Below are 18,365 nucleotides of genomic sequence, written 5' to 3' on the forward strand. Positions count from 1 at the left end.
GTAACAACTGTATCATATGGCTTGCCAATGTAATCAAAACCCTTCCAGTCCCTATCAATAAAAAAAAAGAATTTCCCCTTATCCTTAATATACAAATTAGCCACTTACCAGAGAATATTCATCGCAGTCAAACAAAGGTCATTCCATTTCATTGGGATACCTTTGGTAACAGACAAATTAAAAGTCGTCAACTATTTTTAGGCAGCTGCACAGCCTATTTCTACGGCGAGGGCCCTTTACAGTCTGTCCCTAGTGTGCCAACCATTTTGTTGATCCTCAAATGATTTCCAGTGAACGCCAAAAGACATAATGAACACCACTGAGACGAGTTATTTTTGTTGTCAACAGCGTGCATGGGTGCTGTTTTTCCATCTGAACTCCCATGATGCCTTTCCTAAGTGTCAAAGGCAGGAGAGTTAAGCCTCTCATGAGTTAATATGCTGTATGTGAAGGCAGTCGAGGTCTCCAAGCTGCCGGGGTTTCTTTTCCAACCTGTTCCCGGCAGGAATACTCCTGCCACTAGCCTTATGCCACTAGCCCATAGGTGCAACCTACCCTGCAACACCCTCCAGTGACCCAGTGCACACACGATGGGCACCTTAAGCAACCAGCAACTTTTCTCCATCTTGTTCATGCTATGGCGCAGTCCATGGTCATATAACAGAATTAGATTTGCCCACTGCTGTCTGCTGAATGTGTGAGGGGGACACTGCTATTGACAGACAGTCATGAGGAGTGACGAATGCTGGCTGACGGAGGGAGGGAGGAACGAAGAGAGGGAGGGTGAGTCAGTCAGACAATAAAGGAAACTAAAAGACAGCCAGGCAGGGTCTGTGTTATGACAGGGGAAAGGGGAGTTCCACAGAGCAGGGGGAATCCTGGGGACTGGAGTTACTGGCTTCTGCTGACACAGACAGGAAGATATTTAATCCGTAGAGAGGAAAAAGGACAACCCACTACTATCTACATTACTCGTGTTGGTGATAAGTGCACAGACACCAGCATGTGTTTTACTGTTGCTGACAAGATGTCTGTCTGAGTTTAGATCAATTGGAGTTCATTTGAGTTAGCTGGAGTTAAATAAAGATGGAGTTACATTCGGTTCTTAATGAAATCAGATGAATTTCGCATATTTTTGAGACATCATTTAGACGGTGTGTCTAAGATGCAGGGAATGTCTTTATTGATGTGGAAACATAGAAACCAAAATTTGACCTAGATACTGATTGTGCTCTGTTTTTGTTTTTCTATTTCTCTCGCTGTCTCTCTCTCTCTCTCTCTCTCACACACACACACACACACACACACACACACACACACACACACACACACACACACACACACACACACACACACACACACACACACACACACACACACACACACACACACACACACAGCTATAATTCTAAGAAATAGAATGTTGATTTACAGCCAGTTTCACATGCTCCCATTGTAAGAGCCATATGACAGAATGGACCCTTAGCTTAAAGGGCAGACATTTGGAAACTCATAGTTCCCTTTCGCAAATTAAATGTATCCTAGATCTCTCCAGTGCAGAATGATATGCAGTATGAATGTGGGTCTTGCTTTCACCCAAGTTCACATTCCACAGAACATCACTTTCACATTCACCATAAACAGCTCTTGCCAAGTGTGTGTTTTCATGTAGTGTGTACAACAACAGTTCACCATGGTTATGTGTCAACTCAAAGATCCTTCAGCAATGGAAAAAACTCACCTGCCATTACAATAGTTCTTTATCTCACCAGGAATACAGCAGGCTTACAGAAACGCTCGCATGGGTGCGCACACACACACCTATACAAATTTACAGTGTAACACTGCACTGATCACACTATCTCTAAGCACCAGAAGCAACAGTAGTGAGTTTGCGCAGCATAAAGGAAACACAGTGTTTTTACCTAATAAATGGGCAAGACCAATTCAATTTAACCATTTAATAATGTGTGTAAGATTGTTAGTACCAAGTACCAAATTGTGCAAAGTAACAAGAAACATTATATAATCATATATATAACAACAATCCACTTCCTTCAAACTGATACAATGAACGCTGATTTCCTTATTTTGGTTAATATATTTGGTTTATATAAAAAGCTTTTTAAAAAATCAAATCAATGAATATTTTTCTAGTGACGTTTGGCACAGCTGACTCATTTCTACATGATGGAACATAGTGTAAAAATAAAATTACAAAGCCTAAAACTACAAACTCCATTGTCTTATGAGGCCTTGTATCCTACATATACACATTCTGGTACACAGAATGATTATATGATCACAGATATGAACTATAGTTCCATTCTTGATATTGTATAGATGATTTGATTGTTTGTAAGTGTTTTTTTCTCTCTCATAAGCATCTTTTTTTTAGAACTAGACAGCTTCTCTGAGGCCAAATGGATTTTGGGTGCAAATCAGAAGCACTAAAGGGATAAAGATTTAGATTGAGATTTTGACTAGTGGGGACTCACTGGCCACACTGGCTGAACATTTGAGCTAAGCAGCACAGAAACAATGACACCAGTGGCTTCTCTACCGTAAGCCCAGTAACTGTCCTGTAATGTAAAGTGTGACCTGAAAGTAAAGGGTATCATCAGACCTAATGTACAGGATTGATTTAGGGAAGAATTTCTGCCTTTAAAACGTCTTTCTTAAGAGAAATGGGTTCCACTGGTGTGGTAAGACAGATGGGAACCTGAAGCCCACAGCGGCATTTAGCTGAAGTCCCGGTCCGAGAGTATGAGTGGAGCCACAAGGGTCCAGAGGTAGAGGGCCAAGGCCAGCCAGCTGGAGCTGATCTTCACCCACACTGCAGGCATAGTGCTCTGCATGGCCTGGTAGTCCGAGTTCGGCCTTTTAAGTGGAAGGATGGAAGAGAAAGTGAGAAACAGAGACAAATAACAGAGTTATGTACAAGAGACCAGCCTACATCAAGGAGACCAATAAGATTAAAGACCAACCATCAGCACTGAACCATTAAAACCTCAGTCTAATGACTAGTTACCTTTCTGAATATTTTGTTTTGGTTAATTGTTTTGACCATTTGGTTTTTAACATCTCAATCAAGCTAACCGAAGTCTCAAAACCCAGTCTAGACACTCACTGGTACCAGTTGGTGAGGGTCATCATGATGTAGAGAGAAGCCAGGAGGAGACAGAAGTGGAAGAAGGAATAACTGTAGGTGACTCCGTCCTCCTCATTGTCCACGGTGTGCCTGGCCTCGCCCTCCGCCACAGGCTCCTCGGCGTCAGACGCCAGACCCTGCACCTCCTCTGTCTGCATCAGCCGATTCACCTGCGAGTTGTTGGATGATCGGATGCTGCAGAGACACGGGCCGGGGCCGGGGTCGACAGACTGTGAGCGTGCGGGTAGAAACCAGGGCCATAGACTGCATCCAGGCTACTGTGATGCAGCGATCTGAAGGCATTGGTTGAACTGCAGTGATATTGGGATGGTAGAATCGATGGCATATCAAACAATATGACAATTTTTTTTTTTGTTGTTGCCAAAATAAAATTATTGGGCCATTTTCAAAAACTGAAAATCCAATAAATCCATATGAAGCTAGGAGTATTTATATAATCTACATTGCAATAGTGCAGACTCATAATACAGTCTAGTTTTGTGTTACAGCAGTAAAAATATAATTATTTGCAAATAATAACAAAGTTATTATATTTAAACCAAGTCGATTTGTGGTGGATCTCTTGGAGGCTTCACAATGCACTAAATCGAGGCTTAAAGAATCGAATCTTTGTCAGTGTGACACGCCTTCAGGGACGGAGCTGGAAGCGGCAGGCGCAGGCCTCGCTCACCTGGCGTACAGCGTGCAGAAGAGGAAGATGACCAGCCCCACAATGCCCTGGGCATCCCACCACTGCACCTGTCCCGGGGGCACGGTGGTGGAGGGGGCCGCGGTGGTGGAGGGGCTGTTGGTGACCAGCTGCAGCAGGCTGGGGTTACACTTACGGTCTGAAAGTGAGGAAGAGAGGACAGTGTTCTGTGCGAAATACAACACATGAATCTGATATAACTAGCTGAACTCCACAGGCAATATACAGCATAAATATTGTCTTTATTTGTCTGTATCTGCCATTGCTGGGAAGAACTTTTACAGCCAAAATTTAAACAAATCCTAGTTTAAATGAGAGACCTCTTAACCCTTGCCAGTTACAGTGGATTTAAGATAGCGCTGAACCTAGCAACCACTACTGTCTGCTTAGTAACAGATGCAATGCTCAGAGAGCAGATCTGCATCCCTTTTCAGAGGAAAATAATATTTATATTTCTTGTTGCTTTCATTTCATGCTCTATAAGAGCAAAAAGGATTCAAGGTTCAACACAAAATGGCACTCCAGATCCCCAGAGCAGATCAGAGCCCTGCAGGACGGCAGTTAAACACACTGCTGAGGTGAGGGGACCAACATTAGAACAAAGCTTGACACTCATTGAGACCAAAAAGGGGACAATTTGCCTTCCTAAAAAGTTGAAGTAGAAATGTAAGGCACAGGTAGAGCAAGCAGGACAGCAACCGAGTTACAAACAAGTCAGGGTGGCCACTGGGAAATTTGTATTCCAGTTTGCATTTGAGACTTACTGGGGTTGTTGGTCATGGCAGACCAGGTCAGGTACATGGTGTACAGTGAGATGAGAGAAGACTGCAACAGGCCAGAGCTAGGCTGGGCTTCCTGTGGAATTCGTGCACACGCACGCACACATACATACACACACGCACGGACACAAAGATGCGTATACGCATACACATGCATGTGAACACCATGCACGCACAAGCACACGCACACAAAGATGAAGATGAACATGCAGCCTTCAAATGCTATAAATGAATTTCAATGGGACAACCACAGCTGTCATTTAGTGATTTAAGATGAATCTATGTTAAGAAAACCTAGTTGGTAATCACTGATCTTAAAGCTTTAATTTATAAGGAGAGAAACAGAGAGAAGGGAAAGTGAGAGAGAGTGAGATAGACAGAGAAGGAGAAAGAGAGGGGGGAGAGGGAGAGAGACAAAGAGAGAGACAAGGAGAGAGAGAGAAGGTAGAGAGAGAAGAAGGAAGGGAGAGAGAGAGAGAGAGAGAGAGAGAGAGAGAGAGAGAGAGAGAGAGAGAGAGATATGACTACCTGTACTTTAGGGAGAATGGAGACAACTGACACTATGATACAGAAGATAAAGTTCAGGCTGATGAAGACTTTGTGCTCAGTGCAGTCATCTGGCTGTGTGTAGAACACGTAGAAGAGAACCATCACAGTGAAGGCACAAGCATAGTGCACAACAGTGAAACCCAGGAGAGCTGTATAACACACACAGGCACACACACACACACACACACACACACACACACACCAATAAAACACAACAGAAATGGAAATGTTGATACTGTTTAAACATGCAACATTGTTTCGGCTGAAAATAATTCAGAAGACACGTGCGCTTCTCTCGACAGCCAATGCTGAAGACAACAAACCCACACCGTTCTAAACTCCAGCGGCAATCCGCTTTCCTCTGACACATAACCACTGCCCCAGGTTATGGGGTCCTAGCCATGGCAGTGTGACCAGTGATGACCAGTGTGCTGACCATACCTGCATACCAGCATCTGCTTCCGTCCTCCGCATTCTCCACCCATTTCTGGTTCCAGGTGTGAGCGAAGTCCACCAGCAGGACCAGCTGGATGAGGATGAAGATGAAGGATCCCACCACTCCAAAGTAGAACCACACTGTAATGGGAACCAGCATGAGCTACCACTGGACCAGAGTGTAATCTGTTAGGACATGATATTATAGTGCGTTACCTTACTTGAAACACGTACATACACATGTCCGGGTTTAGTTCTACAACCATGTGGACAAATCACGTATTTTTAACATGCCTAAACTTTCTGTTTAACAAAAGTAAAATTAACATGTCTGTACACAAACTTACACCTTTAGCTAATAACCAGGTTTAGATTGCTTGTCTAATCTGATCAGTTGAGGAGGAATTAAATCTAATTTGTGCACTGGAGCCTGTATACTGCCCTACTGCACTAAGCAAAACAGGAGGAGGCCCAAGGTGTACAAACTGAAGTAAACATTTAATTAACTCTAAGAACATAAAAGATAAACCTGTGTTAAATGTCCCATCTGGAATGAAGAAAGCTCCCACGGTTATGCCAATCAGTATCAGGAACTTGAAGAACCAGAACCTGAAGGACACACACACACACACACACACACACACAGGCTAGCACGAACACCATGTGATGACTGCATCATCCGCAGCAATTCCAAATGAAAACACAGTCCATGTGACAATCATGAATTTCCCACAAACCAAATAAGAACAATGTCCACTAGAGGTCAGCAGTGTTGCTCAAATTGCAAGGGGGAACAGCTTGTACCAAGCACAGTGCTTTCTTCCATGTTTTTTTCTAAAAACAGTTTAACTAAAACTCTCACCCTGAAATAGTTTATGATGTTATAATAGTGCAGTCCAAGCTACGTCTGAGCATCTGTCTTGTAACACACTTTGAAAAAATGACCTTGTTTGTCAGAAAGCTGGTACATGGTTGAAATATTTGAGGATGATAATGATGACGACCATACCCATTCTGGATGGCAGCCCGTGGGTCCTTGCTGCTCCGCACTCGGATCATGATAATGGAGAAGAGAAAGAAGAAACAGACCAAGGCAAAACACATCCTGTACACAGACTTGTAGCCCACGATGACCTCACAGTTCACCTTGCCTTCAATGCCAGGTATAACCGTACCCCCTTGACAAAATCCAGGAATCTGCGGAGAACGAACGATTAAACAAAAATGTAAGACAAAAAAGATGTTTTGTCCAGGCTTTTGTTAGAATGCATGAATGTCTTTTTTTCCAGTCAAAAATCTTTGAACGATCAGAAACGTTTACTACATTAGTGTTGAAGACCCAATCCTATGAAAGTCAAGTTTTTAACCTTGCAGGAGCCATTTTCCAGAGGCAACCAGTTACTTTATTTTTCTTGTGTTTAATCCATTGACTGTGTACAACAAATCTGCCGCGTGCTAGATAATGTAGGACAACGTTAACCTGCCAAGTTACACCATGATTCATATCAAATGCCCACAGGACATTGTACATAGCTTAGGGCTGTAAGGACAAAAGTAAGTCTTTATTTATATAGCACTTTTCTACAATAAATCTCAAAGTGCTTTACAAAGTGCTTTACAAAGTGCTTTACAAAGTGCTACCTGGTGAAATACATTAGAGTAAACATTCCTTTTGACATTTTGAACTGTAGCTAATCCACTGAACTGGATGATGGCTATATTCATTCCGATAATTCTGACTGAAAACAAATGTTTATTTGCTCCTTGGGCACTGTGTTCCTTAAGTACCTGAACATGTTTCAGTAGGGGTAATGTTAGTAACGTTAGTAGAGATATAGTGTAGTACAATATTGGTTAGATTCCAGAGACCTTCTACAGTGTTCAAAGTGTTCCTTCCCACTGGCACATCTGGATATTTATCTTTAAAACATGTATATAAATCAAGCCAGATGCTCATGTTATCTGTTGCTGTTATGTTTCTAACATTGCAGACAGCAATCTGATACATCTGATACATCGACTTATAGGCGGCCCTGAACAATTTGCTCTCCTAATTCTCAGTTGGTTTATGGTTCAGTCATGTATGAATTATTCCGCTCGCCACTGTGTGGCATATCGTAACCAGCGATACAGAAAACAGTTTTGTGTGTTTGAGTTGAAGGTGACCAGGTAAGCGTGGATGGTGGAGAGGTGGGCGGTGTTGGAGGCGAGCGGTGGAGGGGTGGGTGTAGATAAGAGACGAGCGGGGGAGGGGTGGGTGTAGATACAGACAAGCGGTGGAGGGGTGGGTGGAGTTAGAGGCAAGTGGTGGAGGGGTGGGCAGAGATAGAAATAGGGACTATTTTTCAAGGGGACACTTGCAAGTGCCTTTTGTTGCGATCTAAATACTGTGTTAACAACTTTTTTAAAGCTCCCATGCTATGGGAGCACAACAGCTCTGGTCGTGGGGGCGGGCTGTTTGAATGGCTCAGGGCTCACCTTCTGCAGCTGAGTCTCCATACCAGGGAGGATCATGATGATGGACACGACGGTGCCAAGTAGCAGGAAGAAGGAGAAGGCCAGGCGGGTTATAGTAGAGTTAAATGCGGAAGGGCAGCAACTGGACAACAGGCACGGGGCAGAGCCACACAGACATGACGCCTACAGGAGAGACACATACTACAGCAATTATATTATTACATGATTTTATCATAATTAGCCCTTTATAACCATGGGGAAAATATTTATATCCTTCTTACAACAGTGGCTAAACTAATGACAGTCATGAATGCAGCTATGGAAACCACCACATTCGGATACACTAGCCTACTGTAAAAACACTTAAGAATCAACTATTTTGATCTACTGAAACCAAACTGATGTCATCAGAAAGTTTGCTATGACTTTTCCCGAAACCGGAAAAACCGGAATTCGCCACATTAAGCAGGAAAAGAAACTTTCTTAGACCACTTTAGAAAACACCGAAGTAAACTATCTCTATAAATATTACTTTAAGTAACACCATTCTCTTAAAGTCGACATATCACACAAGCAAAGAAATTAACTTCATGTAGCTTTTTTAAGTACTTACGCAGCTCGCAAGAGAGCACAATGCCATACACGCACCCATTATTACGGTGGTGCACTCAAACTACGACATAACACGGAAGCTACTTCCCAACGAGAGTATTCATCAAATGATCAACCAGACGATCACGATTGGTTAGACGTCCTAAGCGCTTTGCTAATGGACCAATCAGAATTTAAACTGTTCAAACAACGTACATGGCACAGCTGCTTAAAATTCTTAAAGATTTTTAAGATTTCTCTTACATATTTCTTTTTGTGTGAAATTCTCTAAAGACTGTTTAAATATAAAGTTAAAATATAACTACTTAGTTACACATCATTATCTGCTTGAGAATTGAAACATTTCAGTACTTTCCTAAAACTACTAAGTATAAAAGTGTCTTCATATTTTGGCAAGATATATGCTTAGTTTTCACTATCTTTGAGTGCTGGTTACATGTTAGGCACAATGTGAGCAGGCTATAGCCTCTTTAACTCATAATAATTCATAGACACTAAGACTGCAATATTGTCTTTCACAGATAGACCTAATCAGCCCACATTATGAATTTAAAGTAGATCTGTTGCAGAATCCTTAAATTATGACATGGAAATAAAAAACAATGTAACTGGCTGAACATACTGCATTTTGCTAAACAATTTTAGCGTATGTGTATATAAAGTGCAGTTAATAAAGAATAGGATGTTTTCTTCCAAGCTTGTTAATGTCATAAACAAATGAAAAGCCATGTGTGCAGATTTTCTTTAATGTAAGGTTAATTTAAGATAATAATTTCTGGAAGCTTCTGCTGCCAGCTGATGACACAAGATGACACACTTATTATTGGTGCATTTGAAATGCAAAAAGATTAAATTGGTCTCCTTTGCAGAAAACACCAAATTTACATTTAGATGTGGGAAGGAAACATCAATATTACATAACAGATGCTATCTCTTCATTTATCTAGAGAGAAGCAGCAGTCTGAACTATTGAAGCTCAGTGTTAAACTTTATTTAATCATCAGTCAATTTGTTTTAAACAGTTTTAGCAGACTTTTTTTTTTTCTTCTGGGGAGGATCTATTAAAGGAAAGGTTGGAAAGAAAAGTCTAAGTTTTGCACTGCCAAAGCCCATATTAGAACACAAAGCCATTTAATGCTTTGAAATTGTATGCAAAAGAGGATTATAAATAAATATTACAAATAAATATTAATAAATGTGAACAGAAAATTTGTTATTCTCCCCAATGAACTTGCTGAAATCTTGATTTATTAACTTGCCATTAACGCCATCCAGTGCCACTCTAAATTCAAGATGTGAAAGAAAAAGCAAATATGTGATGTTACCTGTAGCTATACAGACAACAAAGTCATTGCAAAGACAAGCTATGAGCAGAAAGCTTTAGCCTGAAGTGTGGCTGGAGGGGGCTGACAGACCTGCCTGCTCTCTGCTGGAGAATGTTGCACCAGAAGTTAGACAGATATCCTAAAGAGTAGCGTCAAGGTCAAAATCTCAGTTGGGGTGTATTCTTCCATCTGGCTGTACAGACTAATTGCCATACAAGTAATACAGTTAGAGATGACTAGTAGCCTTTAGCATTTACACAACATGGCAACTGTTGGGGTGGGATGGGGGTTATTACACAGGGGGTTATGTCACATGCGGAACGGTAGGGGAGGGGGATAGCGTAGCAACTGTGCCCCCTACAATTCTGGTGGGGCCTTTTACCTCAGTGCTATGCATCTAGAATTGATGAACAGATGCTTAACACGATCCCTCACAAGCCAGCCTAAACATTATTATTATTGTTGTTGTTGTTGTTGTTGTTGTTATTGTTATTATTATTATTATTATTACACTTATTATTATAGCGCCTTTATCAGGACCCAAGGACGTTTTACACCCCACACTTCACAAAATGCTTTTACCCAGTCAACACACCGGTGAGAAGTGCGAAGCGGCGCTGCTTCTGAGGCAGAACGAACGTAATTGGTTAAGAGATAACGGCCGGGATTGGCCTGATTGGTTAACAAGCATATGGGCGGAGATTTTCAATTACCGAACGTTCACCCCACATGGTTTCTCTCTAGTGACCGCCGGAAATGACTTTAATGAGCAAGTGTGTGAAAAGCATGTGAATATATCAGGTATTTACAAGTACATTCTTGCATATACAGTTTATACTGTTGATACAGTCGCGCAAATAGATGAAGTCTGAAAGTACCGTTCATGTACAGCAAAACCAAACGTTTGCAAGCTATTAGGACACACTATTAAAAACATTAGTATCTGTTCAAAACCCCTTTAGGACAAAATGGTGACTAACACCATCGGTCCATAATACCATTATATCGGGAACGTAGGCTACTATTCCACGTTTATTCCTGCTTCAGAGGCAGCAGAGCATGTATTCTGCATCTTTATTAATCATTGTGCAGCTTCCTCAGAGGGAACGTTATCACCATGGCAATGTATACATGGTTGCATGCGTTGGTTTCAGTGCTATTGTAAGGCACAGAAAAGCGGAGCATTCGTTAAAGGAAATAAAAAACATGGCACTTCACAACAGTAAGACTGCCAGTACGATATCAAGTAGCTATCGTTTAGCTAGTGGTTAGATTTAGCAACAGGCAAACTGAACTAGTAACCCACTGTTTTGGTTCAGCAACAGGCAGATTAGAAGCAACGGCAGTTAGTAAATAGGCTGTATCCAAGCAAAATATTTTCTGTCAAAATAAATTTGTATTTGGGTATCTAACATGGCAATTATATTGTCATAAATATGCATGGATGTAACAACCATGGTTTAAGAGGGTTAAAACCTTACATGATTTTAAAACATCAATTTATGTCTGGTGTCTCTACAGCCATGCATCAAGATTTTGTAATACAGAGCGTATCATAGACACCTTGCTAGCCTTAGCTAGGTTAGCTAACAACAAACAAGCAAGAAATGAGAAGCAACTTTAGAGGCTAACTAGTTTGACGGGTAGTTTTCCAAGAAACTAAAAACACATTTAAGCAAAAGGCGCATGATTCACCCTCATATTAATTTATGCCCATCTTCATTATTCATAATGTAGCTCATCCATGGTAGACAAAGGGAAAAATGGTTCTTAAACTGATCTTTCAAACATTACTTACTCTTTACTTTACATTATTTACTATTTATAACTATAAAATCCTAAAACATTACAGTAATTCCGTTTAAATGCATTAAAATATGTATTTTGTCAAAAGATGCACGTCTGGCAGTGATGTTTATGGGGCCAATTCTTATTTGTCTAAGCGCGTCAGTTAATAATGTATATTTATTGCGAACCAAATATGTAGTCAGTTGGTGGTGGTGGTGGGGGGTGTATGTAGCAAGTAAACAAGTAATCAGGCAGGTATTGTATTGTATTGTTTTTGCCCGGGGGCCCAGATCCTAGTTGCATCACTGGTGCACTGTGGTCTTTCATAGTAATTCTCCATTAGAGTCTCCGCTCGTTGGGTGCAGTATTTTGCAACGGACGTTTGCCCCCAGAGGCTCAGCTAAAGTCTGCAACCTGTAGCTTTATTATTACTTTATTACATGTTCGAATAACGCACGGAAAATCCAATAATTAGCGTGCAAATAACATGACTTCTATTAAAAATCTGTGTTAATCCTGCACAGTAGCCTTTGTACCCAATAAGTCAATAATTCTTCGTTTCAGGACTGACCTGTTTGAAAGGTGTTAAAGAAGCCTTCTAAACAATACACTTCGTGTTCATTTGTTTTAATAAGAAAAAAAAGTAATGTAAAGAAACTGTTATAGGCTGTTAAACGTTTTCCAGCAGTATATTAAACCGTTACATTCACAGTAGCATAAGGAATGTCGTAGTTAAATGGCTAGGAGATGTTTCCACGCGTGACGTTCTTCCCCCCCGTGCGCGATGATCTTGGTACGGTCTTTCACTTATATTCCACGGACAGCCTGAACTAGAAGCTCGACCGTGAATCAGGACAGGAACTAAAAATGTACCGACATCCGTATATTTAACAAAACTGTGAATCTCAGTCTATCGCCTCTTCGTCAACATGATAACTGAATAAAAGAAAAACATCTAAATCGTTCGGATTTGAATTTTTCTTCGTGTGCTATAGGCTACCCATTTGGTAAGTGTACATCCAAATCTATACGGAATTTATTTCGGAATATATAACTCATTGGTGTTGTTCAAAATTTAAACGACTTTAGATGCAACATTTATAGAAGTTTATTGGTTTATTCCTGAAATGCATAAACTGTTACTGACACAAACATACACGTGTTGGGACGCATACCAGATTAAACATGTACGTTTTGCCTGTTTTTCGTGCGTAACTGAAATATTTGTGAGATATGTAGCTATCATCGCCATTGAAAGACTCTTAGACTTTGGGTTCAGAGGCTACGTGTCAAACCACTGTCATCTTAAGTGAATTACACTTATCTGAAACAGTCACCTGATGCACGGCAGATTGAAAATATCCAAAGAGTTATATTGACAATAATGCTTGTTTGGACTTTTACCTGGCGTATATTGGCTGTTATGCTTAGATTGATCATTTATTGTGCAGCACATACACACAAACGCTGAATGGAGTAAGTATGTATGACCGCTCGAACTGTGTGATTGGAGAAATACCTCTAACCGCATTATCCGGAGTCTGGTCGTAGCGAAAAGAACATTTAGAGATCTTTGAACGTGTGTATGTGTTATATGTACTTACAGTATATCGTATTATGCCTTTACATTAAATTCATATTGTACCTTAATTGCCAAAATGGATTGGTTTGCTTGTTGTCCTCTATGGTTATGAGACCGGAGAGAAAGTTATCCTAGGTAAGTCACCATAAGGCCGAATTAACTCGGACATCTCAGTCTAACATAAAGTTGATGCAGTGAATTGTGTGAGGCAGTTTGATATAAATAAGGAATGTATGGAAACTGTCATGCAAAACGTCCCTTGTAAACAGGAGACATGCAAAAATAGTCTGAACATTCTCATAGAAAGGGGGATCTAGATATAGCCTAGAAACTTCCTCAGGGCAAATATTTTGAAGTGAAAAGTTTTAGATGGTTTGCAGGCAACGATGGGTCTGTATTTTCAGCCTACTGTAGTACTGTTACTACAGACCACACACCATAGTACAGCACAGATCATCTTACTCAATTTCATTATTCCTGGTGTGTGGATCTTCGCCCTCTTCTGTTATGTAAATCCTTTCCTTCAGAAACATCAGGTTACCACAGCAGTGAGTTGGTCTGTACGATGGGTTGTATGTGGGGCCCCGTTGTTTTTAAGCACAAGACATGAACCCTTCTCTGCGTTCGAGTCCCTGATGCTTCAGCCTCAGCCATTACTTCTGCGTCTCTTTTGGCTTGAGAGGCCTTGGAGACATGTGCCCTGACAAATCACAGATGTGTCACTGATGCACCCAGCTTGTCAATTCCATCACCTTGAGTACTTCACTGTCATTGTGTAAAGCATTCTCCCTGTGAGACACATGTTCCTGAATCAGATGATGCCAGATTTTTAAATAAAGCCAGGATAGTCTTGCCTTATTGTATCTGGTTTGGAGCCTACCCCCCCACCCCATCTCCTGTTCCAGATACATGTGTCCATCATACTGTGCATTAGAAAGAGCGTGAGGGCAGGGGCACATTGCTTGGTTGCCCTTCTGATCCCAGCGCCTTGCTGTGGTTGCATAAGATGTCTCCAGCAGCTCTGGGACAAAGCGGCATTCTGGGTAAGTTATCTGAAGCAGCCCACGCTGTGTTGGGTTTTGTGAGGCTCGCTGCAAAGGTCTTTATTTACACCTCCTTTGTGTTTACCTCAGAAACACGTGTCCTTCTCCTTCGCTTTATCAATCTGAATGTCCAAAGCCAGTTTCTCCATTTTGCTTTCAGTAACGAGTTCAACTGGCATTTTCCTCGCATCCAAACAGCCATTGTGTTTACGCAAATGAAGAGGAATTCAAGTGTTTAATGAGGAGTCCAAGGGCAAGATACATGCACTCAGGTTAGTTTAACTAAAATCACTTGGAGGAGCCAGAGAATGAAAAGGGCTCCGCATTCTTCTGTCTCTGAACTGATCACCATTGTTTATAGGTTTTGTTAATGAATGGAAGACATAGGGAATGCTGTTTAAGATAATGACACTTTTACCATGGAGACTTTCCACACTGTGGGAGCCTCTCCCATTACGAGTGATGTGTTTGAGGTGGTTAAGTTACTCATGGTGCATCATAGGGCCTTTTTTGTTTTTAAGTCACTGTTCTTTGAATTTCCACTCCACTGTGATGTGTGTCATTTCAGGTCACTGTATTTCCTTGAGGATTCTTTACATTACTGACATTTCCTTTCCCTCAATCCCAGTGTAAGGCTGCAGTCTTCACAAAGACTGAAAGCTTTCATTGTAGTTTTGAGATGAAAAGGCTGGGGTGAATTCCTGTATCTGGAATTACAACACATTTTTGTCTTGCCAGACAGTATTAATTTATGATGTGGCAGGCTGTGGATTAGACATTGGTTTTATTCCTGTACCCAAAGGTAATTGATCTGTTACCTTCACTGTGTATCACAATGGATCAAATGTTCTGAGCTGTTATATGGCTTTTCTAATATTTAAACAGAGTCCACTTCTCTGGGGCTGTGCATTTTTTATAATCCATATGTGCACACAACAGAAATTGAATGCTTTATCCTTGCTTTTTAGATTAAATACGGGTCGTCTTTGGTCCTCTTCAACCACAATCTAGTTGACAGACATACCTCAGTTGCCCTCTATGTATAATTCTTTATTTTAATATTGAATAATATGCTCTCAGTGCTCATCCGTGTGACACATGTCCTCTGTACTGTGTTTAAGACAATGATCTCTCTCTCTCTCTCTTTCTTTCTCTCTCGCTCGCTCTCGCTCTAGCTGCTAATTACCCTGTCAAGATGGGGGCCTGCCTCCTGGAGAGACAAAAAGGCTTTTTAATTCATTAGAGCGCCCATCCACAGATCAATGGGTCACCCTTTTAACATATTATCTGAGAATACCCCATCTGCTCTAAACTGGTTGGACACTGTACACAATGGCTGTGTGATTGGAGTTTTGTTGTCCTGTGCCTTCAAAAATGTTTGAACAGAAAGCCATAGTTAATGAGGAGTCCAAAAGCAAACCAATGGATTTTGAGCCATTGTCTGAACTTGATGATTGGTCTTTGCCAGTACCAGCCCTTAGTCCATGTTGGGACTTGTTTAGGAGTTGAAGACACAGCCTTGTGTGCTGATCTGGGCTTGTTGTTTTTTTGACGTTCTCCTTGTGCTTTAGGGAGGAATCGTAACTAAACCAAGATTTGCAGGTACTGAAACCTGGAATACTGATGGCCAAGGACAGCATTTCCCAGCATTTCTCAGTAGGTTGATGGCACACATTTGCTGCAGCCATCAGCCTACACTGCTGCCACAGGGCAGGTGAAGTGCGTTGCCCTGCTCTTTGTTCCAGCATGGTTTGTGCCAGGAGGGCTGCCAGTGGCTGGAGCCAGATGGCCCTCTCGCAAGCTTCTGTAAATATGCTAATTCAGTGGGTGACATTCAAAGAGACCTGCAAATGGCCGGTTGGTGACCTTTTCGATCACTCACCATTGCTTTCTCATTTATGATTCATGGAAAGCAATTTGCTTCCATAAAGTGATGCTATTGTTTGCGCGGGCGTGGGCACGTGCATGTATATGAAAGCACTGTGTCTCATTGTTCTGCATAGGCATCCTTTAGAAGCGAAGAAGAAAATTATTTTAAGCAGGTGCTTTGCAAACAATAGACAAGCGAAAAAAATATATATAGGCAGTTTACCATAGTGTTAACAGAGCCTCGATCTTCTGAGTTTGCAAGACCATGTTAGAGGCTTTAGTGAAATACTTGTTAGTAAAACACCTAAAAGACTCCTCAGAGATGAACTCTGATACAAGAAGACAAATAGTCAAAGTGTTAAGAAGAAACACAGGAGAAACGTTAAAAAAAAAAGTTTAAAAAAACATTTTTAAGCTTTCTTGTTAAGAGGGAACATATTTTCTAGAGTCTGGCATTTTGTATCTGGGGAAGCTGAGATGGGAAATTTAGTATTGCGTCTGTCCGTCATGTCAAATAACAGCACTATGATTATAATGACAATGTCCAAGGTTTTCATCCCTACCTAGGTGTAAGGTATTTAGGGTGGGTATAGCAGTGTGAACATGAGCATATGAGCGTGTGTGTGTGTGTGTGTGTGTGTGTGTGTGTGTGTGTGTGTGTGTGTGTGTGGGGTCAATTCACTGAGGTCCACTGGGACTTTGGTGTGTTAAAATCATGCAGGAGGATGTGAGCAAACCATCTCAGAACCTACTTGTTTTGTGTTGCTTTTCTTTTCATCTCACAGTTCTCACTTCAAACCCTCCCTTTCTGTCAACCATCAGATGTCTAAAGACACTAATTGGTGGCAAAGGGTTTTACTCAGCATTTAAAATGTGACATTTTAAAAACCCATTATTATCTGAATAGCACCTGTATAACTGAGATTATAGAACTAACATACATCCTGCCTAATCTCAGAACATTGCTTAAATATACACGTGTGGGGTCTCTAAGAAGGTAATAAGGGTGTTTTATTGCTTTTAAACATTACCATTATTTTGGAAAATAAAGGTTCTAGGAAAGTAGATTTTTTTAATATAGCAGAATTATAATAGCAGTAAGAATTTTTTAAATATAGCAGACCCCTCCTACCAGATCATAATGCTTTGGTTACCATAGAAGCAAGGGAGGGACGTGGGTAGGAGGATGAGATGTTTAACAAATGCACATAGTCTAACAGTCTAAAAATAGAAATCAACTAATCCAGGCATCTAAGTGGTGATACTGCTTCTGGGAAAGGAAGGTGTTGCAGGTAAATCATCACATGTTCTAGTATGGTCTGTGTATTTTCTCATTTAACTGGACATTGATGCAAACTGCACTGATGCTAACTGCTAAAGATCATGCTTCTAGAGTATGCTGAGTTTACATTAATGGCATTTGTCAGATGTTCATATCCAGAGAGACTTGCATGGGAACTAGATCCATGACCTTGGTGTTCCTAGTGTCATGCTGTACCTGCTCTACTGTGTGAGCTACAAGAGTGAAAGAGTTCACGTATGACTCTCTATGAGAGTGAAAGAGTTCATGTATGACTCCCACACAGCATGCATGGCCAAGGATAGACATATTGACTTACTGTCATATTGCACTTTGAAATTCAATTTAACACTGTCAGCCCTGGTCATGCCAAAGCACTGAACCCGAGATTTAAACAAGATGAAAAGGTCCTTGTTAGTAAACTCATTACTGCGTTATGTGAGATTCCTGTTTAAATTTCATTTCAGTGATCTTCATTCAATCTCCATGAATTATCTGCAAATTATTAATCAAAGATCACCATAGGTCATTTATTTATCAGCCTAACTGTTTATGCTTATGTACCCAATTCAGCCATTTGCAGCAAACAAGGCAACATCAAACTCTCACATGTGGGAAGTACAGCTCGTATGATGCAAAGCAATAGCAGACTGTAGAGGGAAAAGCTTCATACTGGTTTAATCCCATGTGTTTCTTTAATATAAAAAAGCAATTCATATCATCTTGTTTTAGTATTGTTCAGTATAATGTGAAAGAGAATGACAGG

General features: G+C 40.9%; 1 protein-coding gene and 1 long non-coding RNA gene across 2 annotated transcripts in view; one reads left to right on the plus strand and one right to left on the minus strand.

Moving 5' to 3' along the window:
- Nucleotides 1–1,946: 1,946 nt before the first annotated feature.
- Nucleotides 1,947–8,781, minus strand: serinc2 (serine incorporator 2). Its single transcript, XM_027009790.3, has 10 exons — nucleotides 8,694–8,781; nucleotides 8,102–8,263; nucleotides 6,633–6,820; nucleotides 6,153–6,232; nucleotides 5,630–5,764; nucleotides 5,168–5,337; nucleotides 4,625–4,715; nucleotides 3,843–3,999; nucleotides 3,131–3,346; nucleotides 1,947–2,880 (listed from the first exon to the last, which is right to left on the minus strand). The coding sequence occupies exons 1-10, from the start codon at nucleotides 8,730–8,732 to the stop codon at nucleotides 2,742–2,744; spliced, it is 1,377 nt and encodes a 458-aa protein (XP_026865591.1). The 5' UTR covers nucleotides 8,733–8,781; the 3' UTR covers nucleotides 1,947–2,741.
- Nucleotides 8,782–12,631: 3,850 nt separating this feature from the next.
- LOC113577248 (uncharacterized) overlaps nucleotides 12,632–18,365 on the plus strand; it is a 9,668-nt gene continuing 3,934 nt past the window's right edge. The window contains exons 1-2 of the long non-coding RNA XR_003410604.3: nucleotides 12,632–12,812; nucleotides 14,591–14,702. This is a non-coding gene — a long non-coding RNA (uncharacterized LOC113577248). The remainder of the gene's footprint in view (nucleotides 12,813–14,590; nucleotides 14,703–18,365) is intronic.

Source organism: Electrophorus electricus, chromosome 6 (genome assembly GCF_041902795.1).
Source record: "Electrophorus electricus isolate QZ-2024a chromosome 6, ASM4190279v1, whole genome shotgun sequence".
NCBI lineage: Eukaryota > Metazoa > Chordata > Actinopteri > Gymnotiformes > Gymnotidae > Electrophorus > Electrophorus electricus.

Excerpts from the sequence above, each read along its gene's own strand:
- serinc2 (XM_027009790.3), bottom strand. The coding sequence starts at position 8,732 with ATGGGTGCGTGTATGGCATTGTGCTCTCTTGCGAGCTGC. Across the intron at positions 3,347-3,842 it reads TTCTGCACGCTGTACGCCAG|CATCCGATCATCCAACAACT; the intron begins GTGAGCGAGGCC and ends GTGTCTCTGCAG. Across the intron at positions 2,881-3,130 it reads ACCCTCACCAACTGGTACCA|GCCGAACTCGGACTACCAGG; the intron begins GTGAGTGTCTAG and ends TCCACTTAAAAG.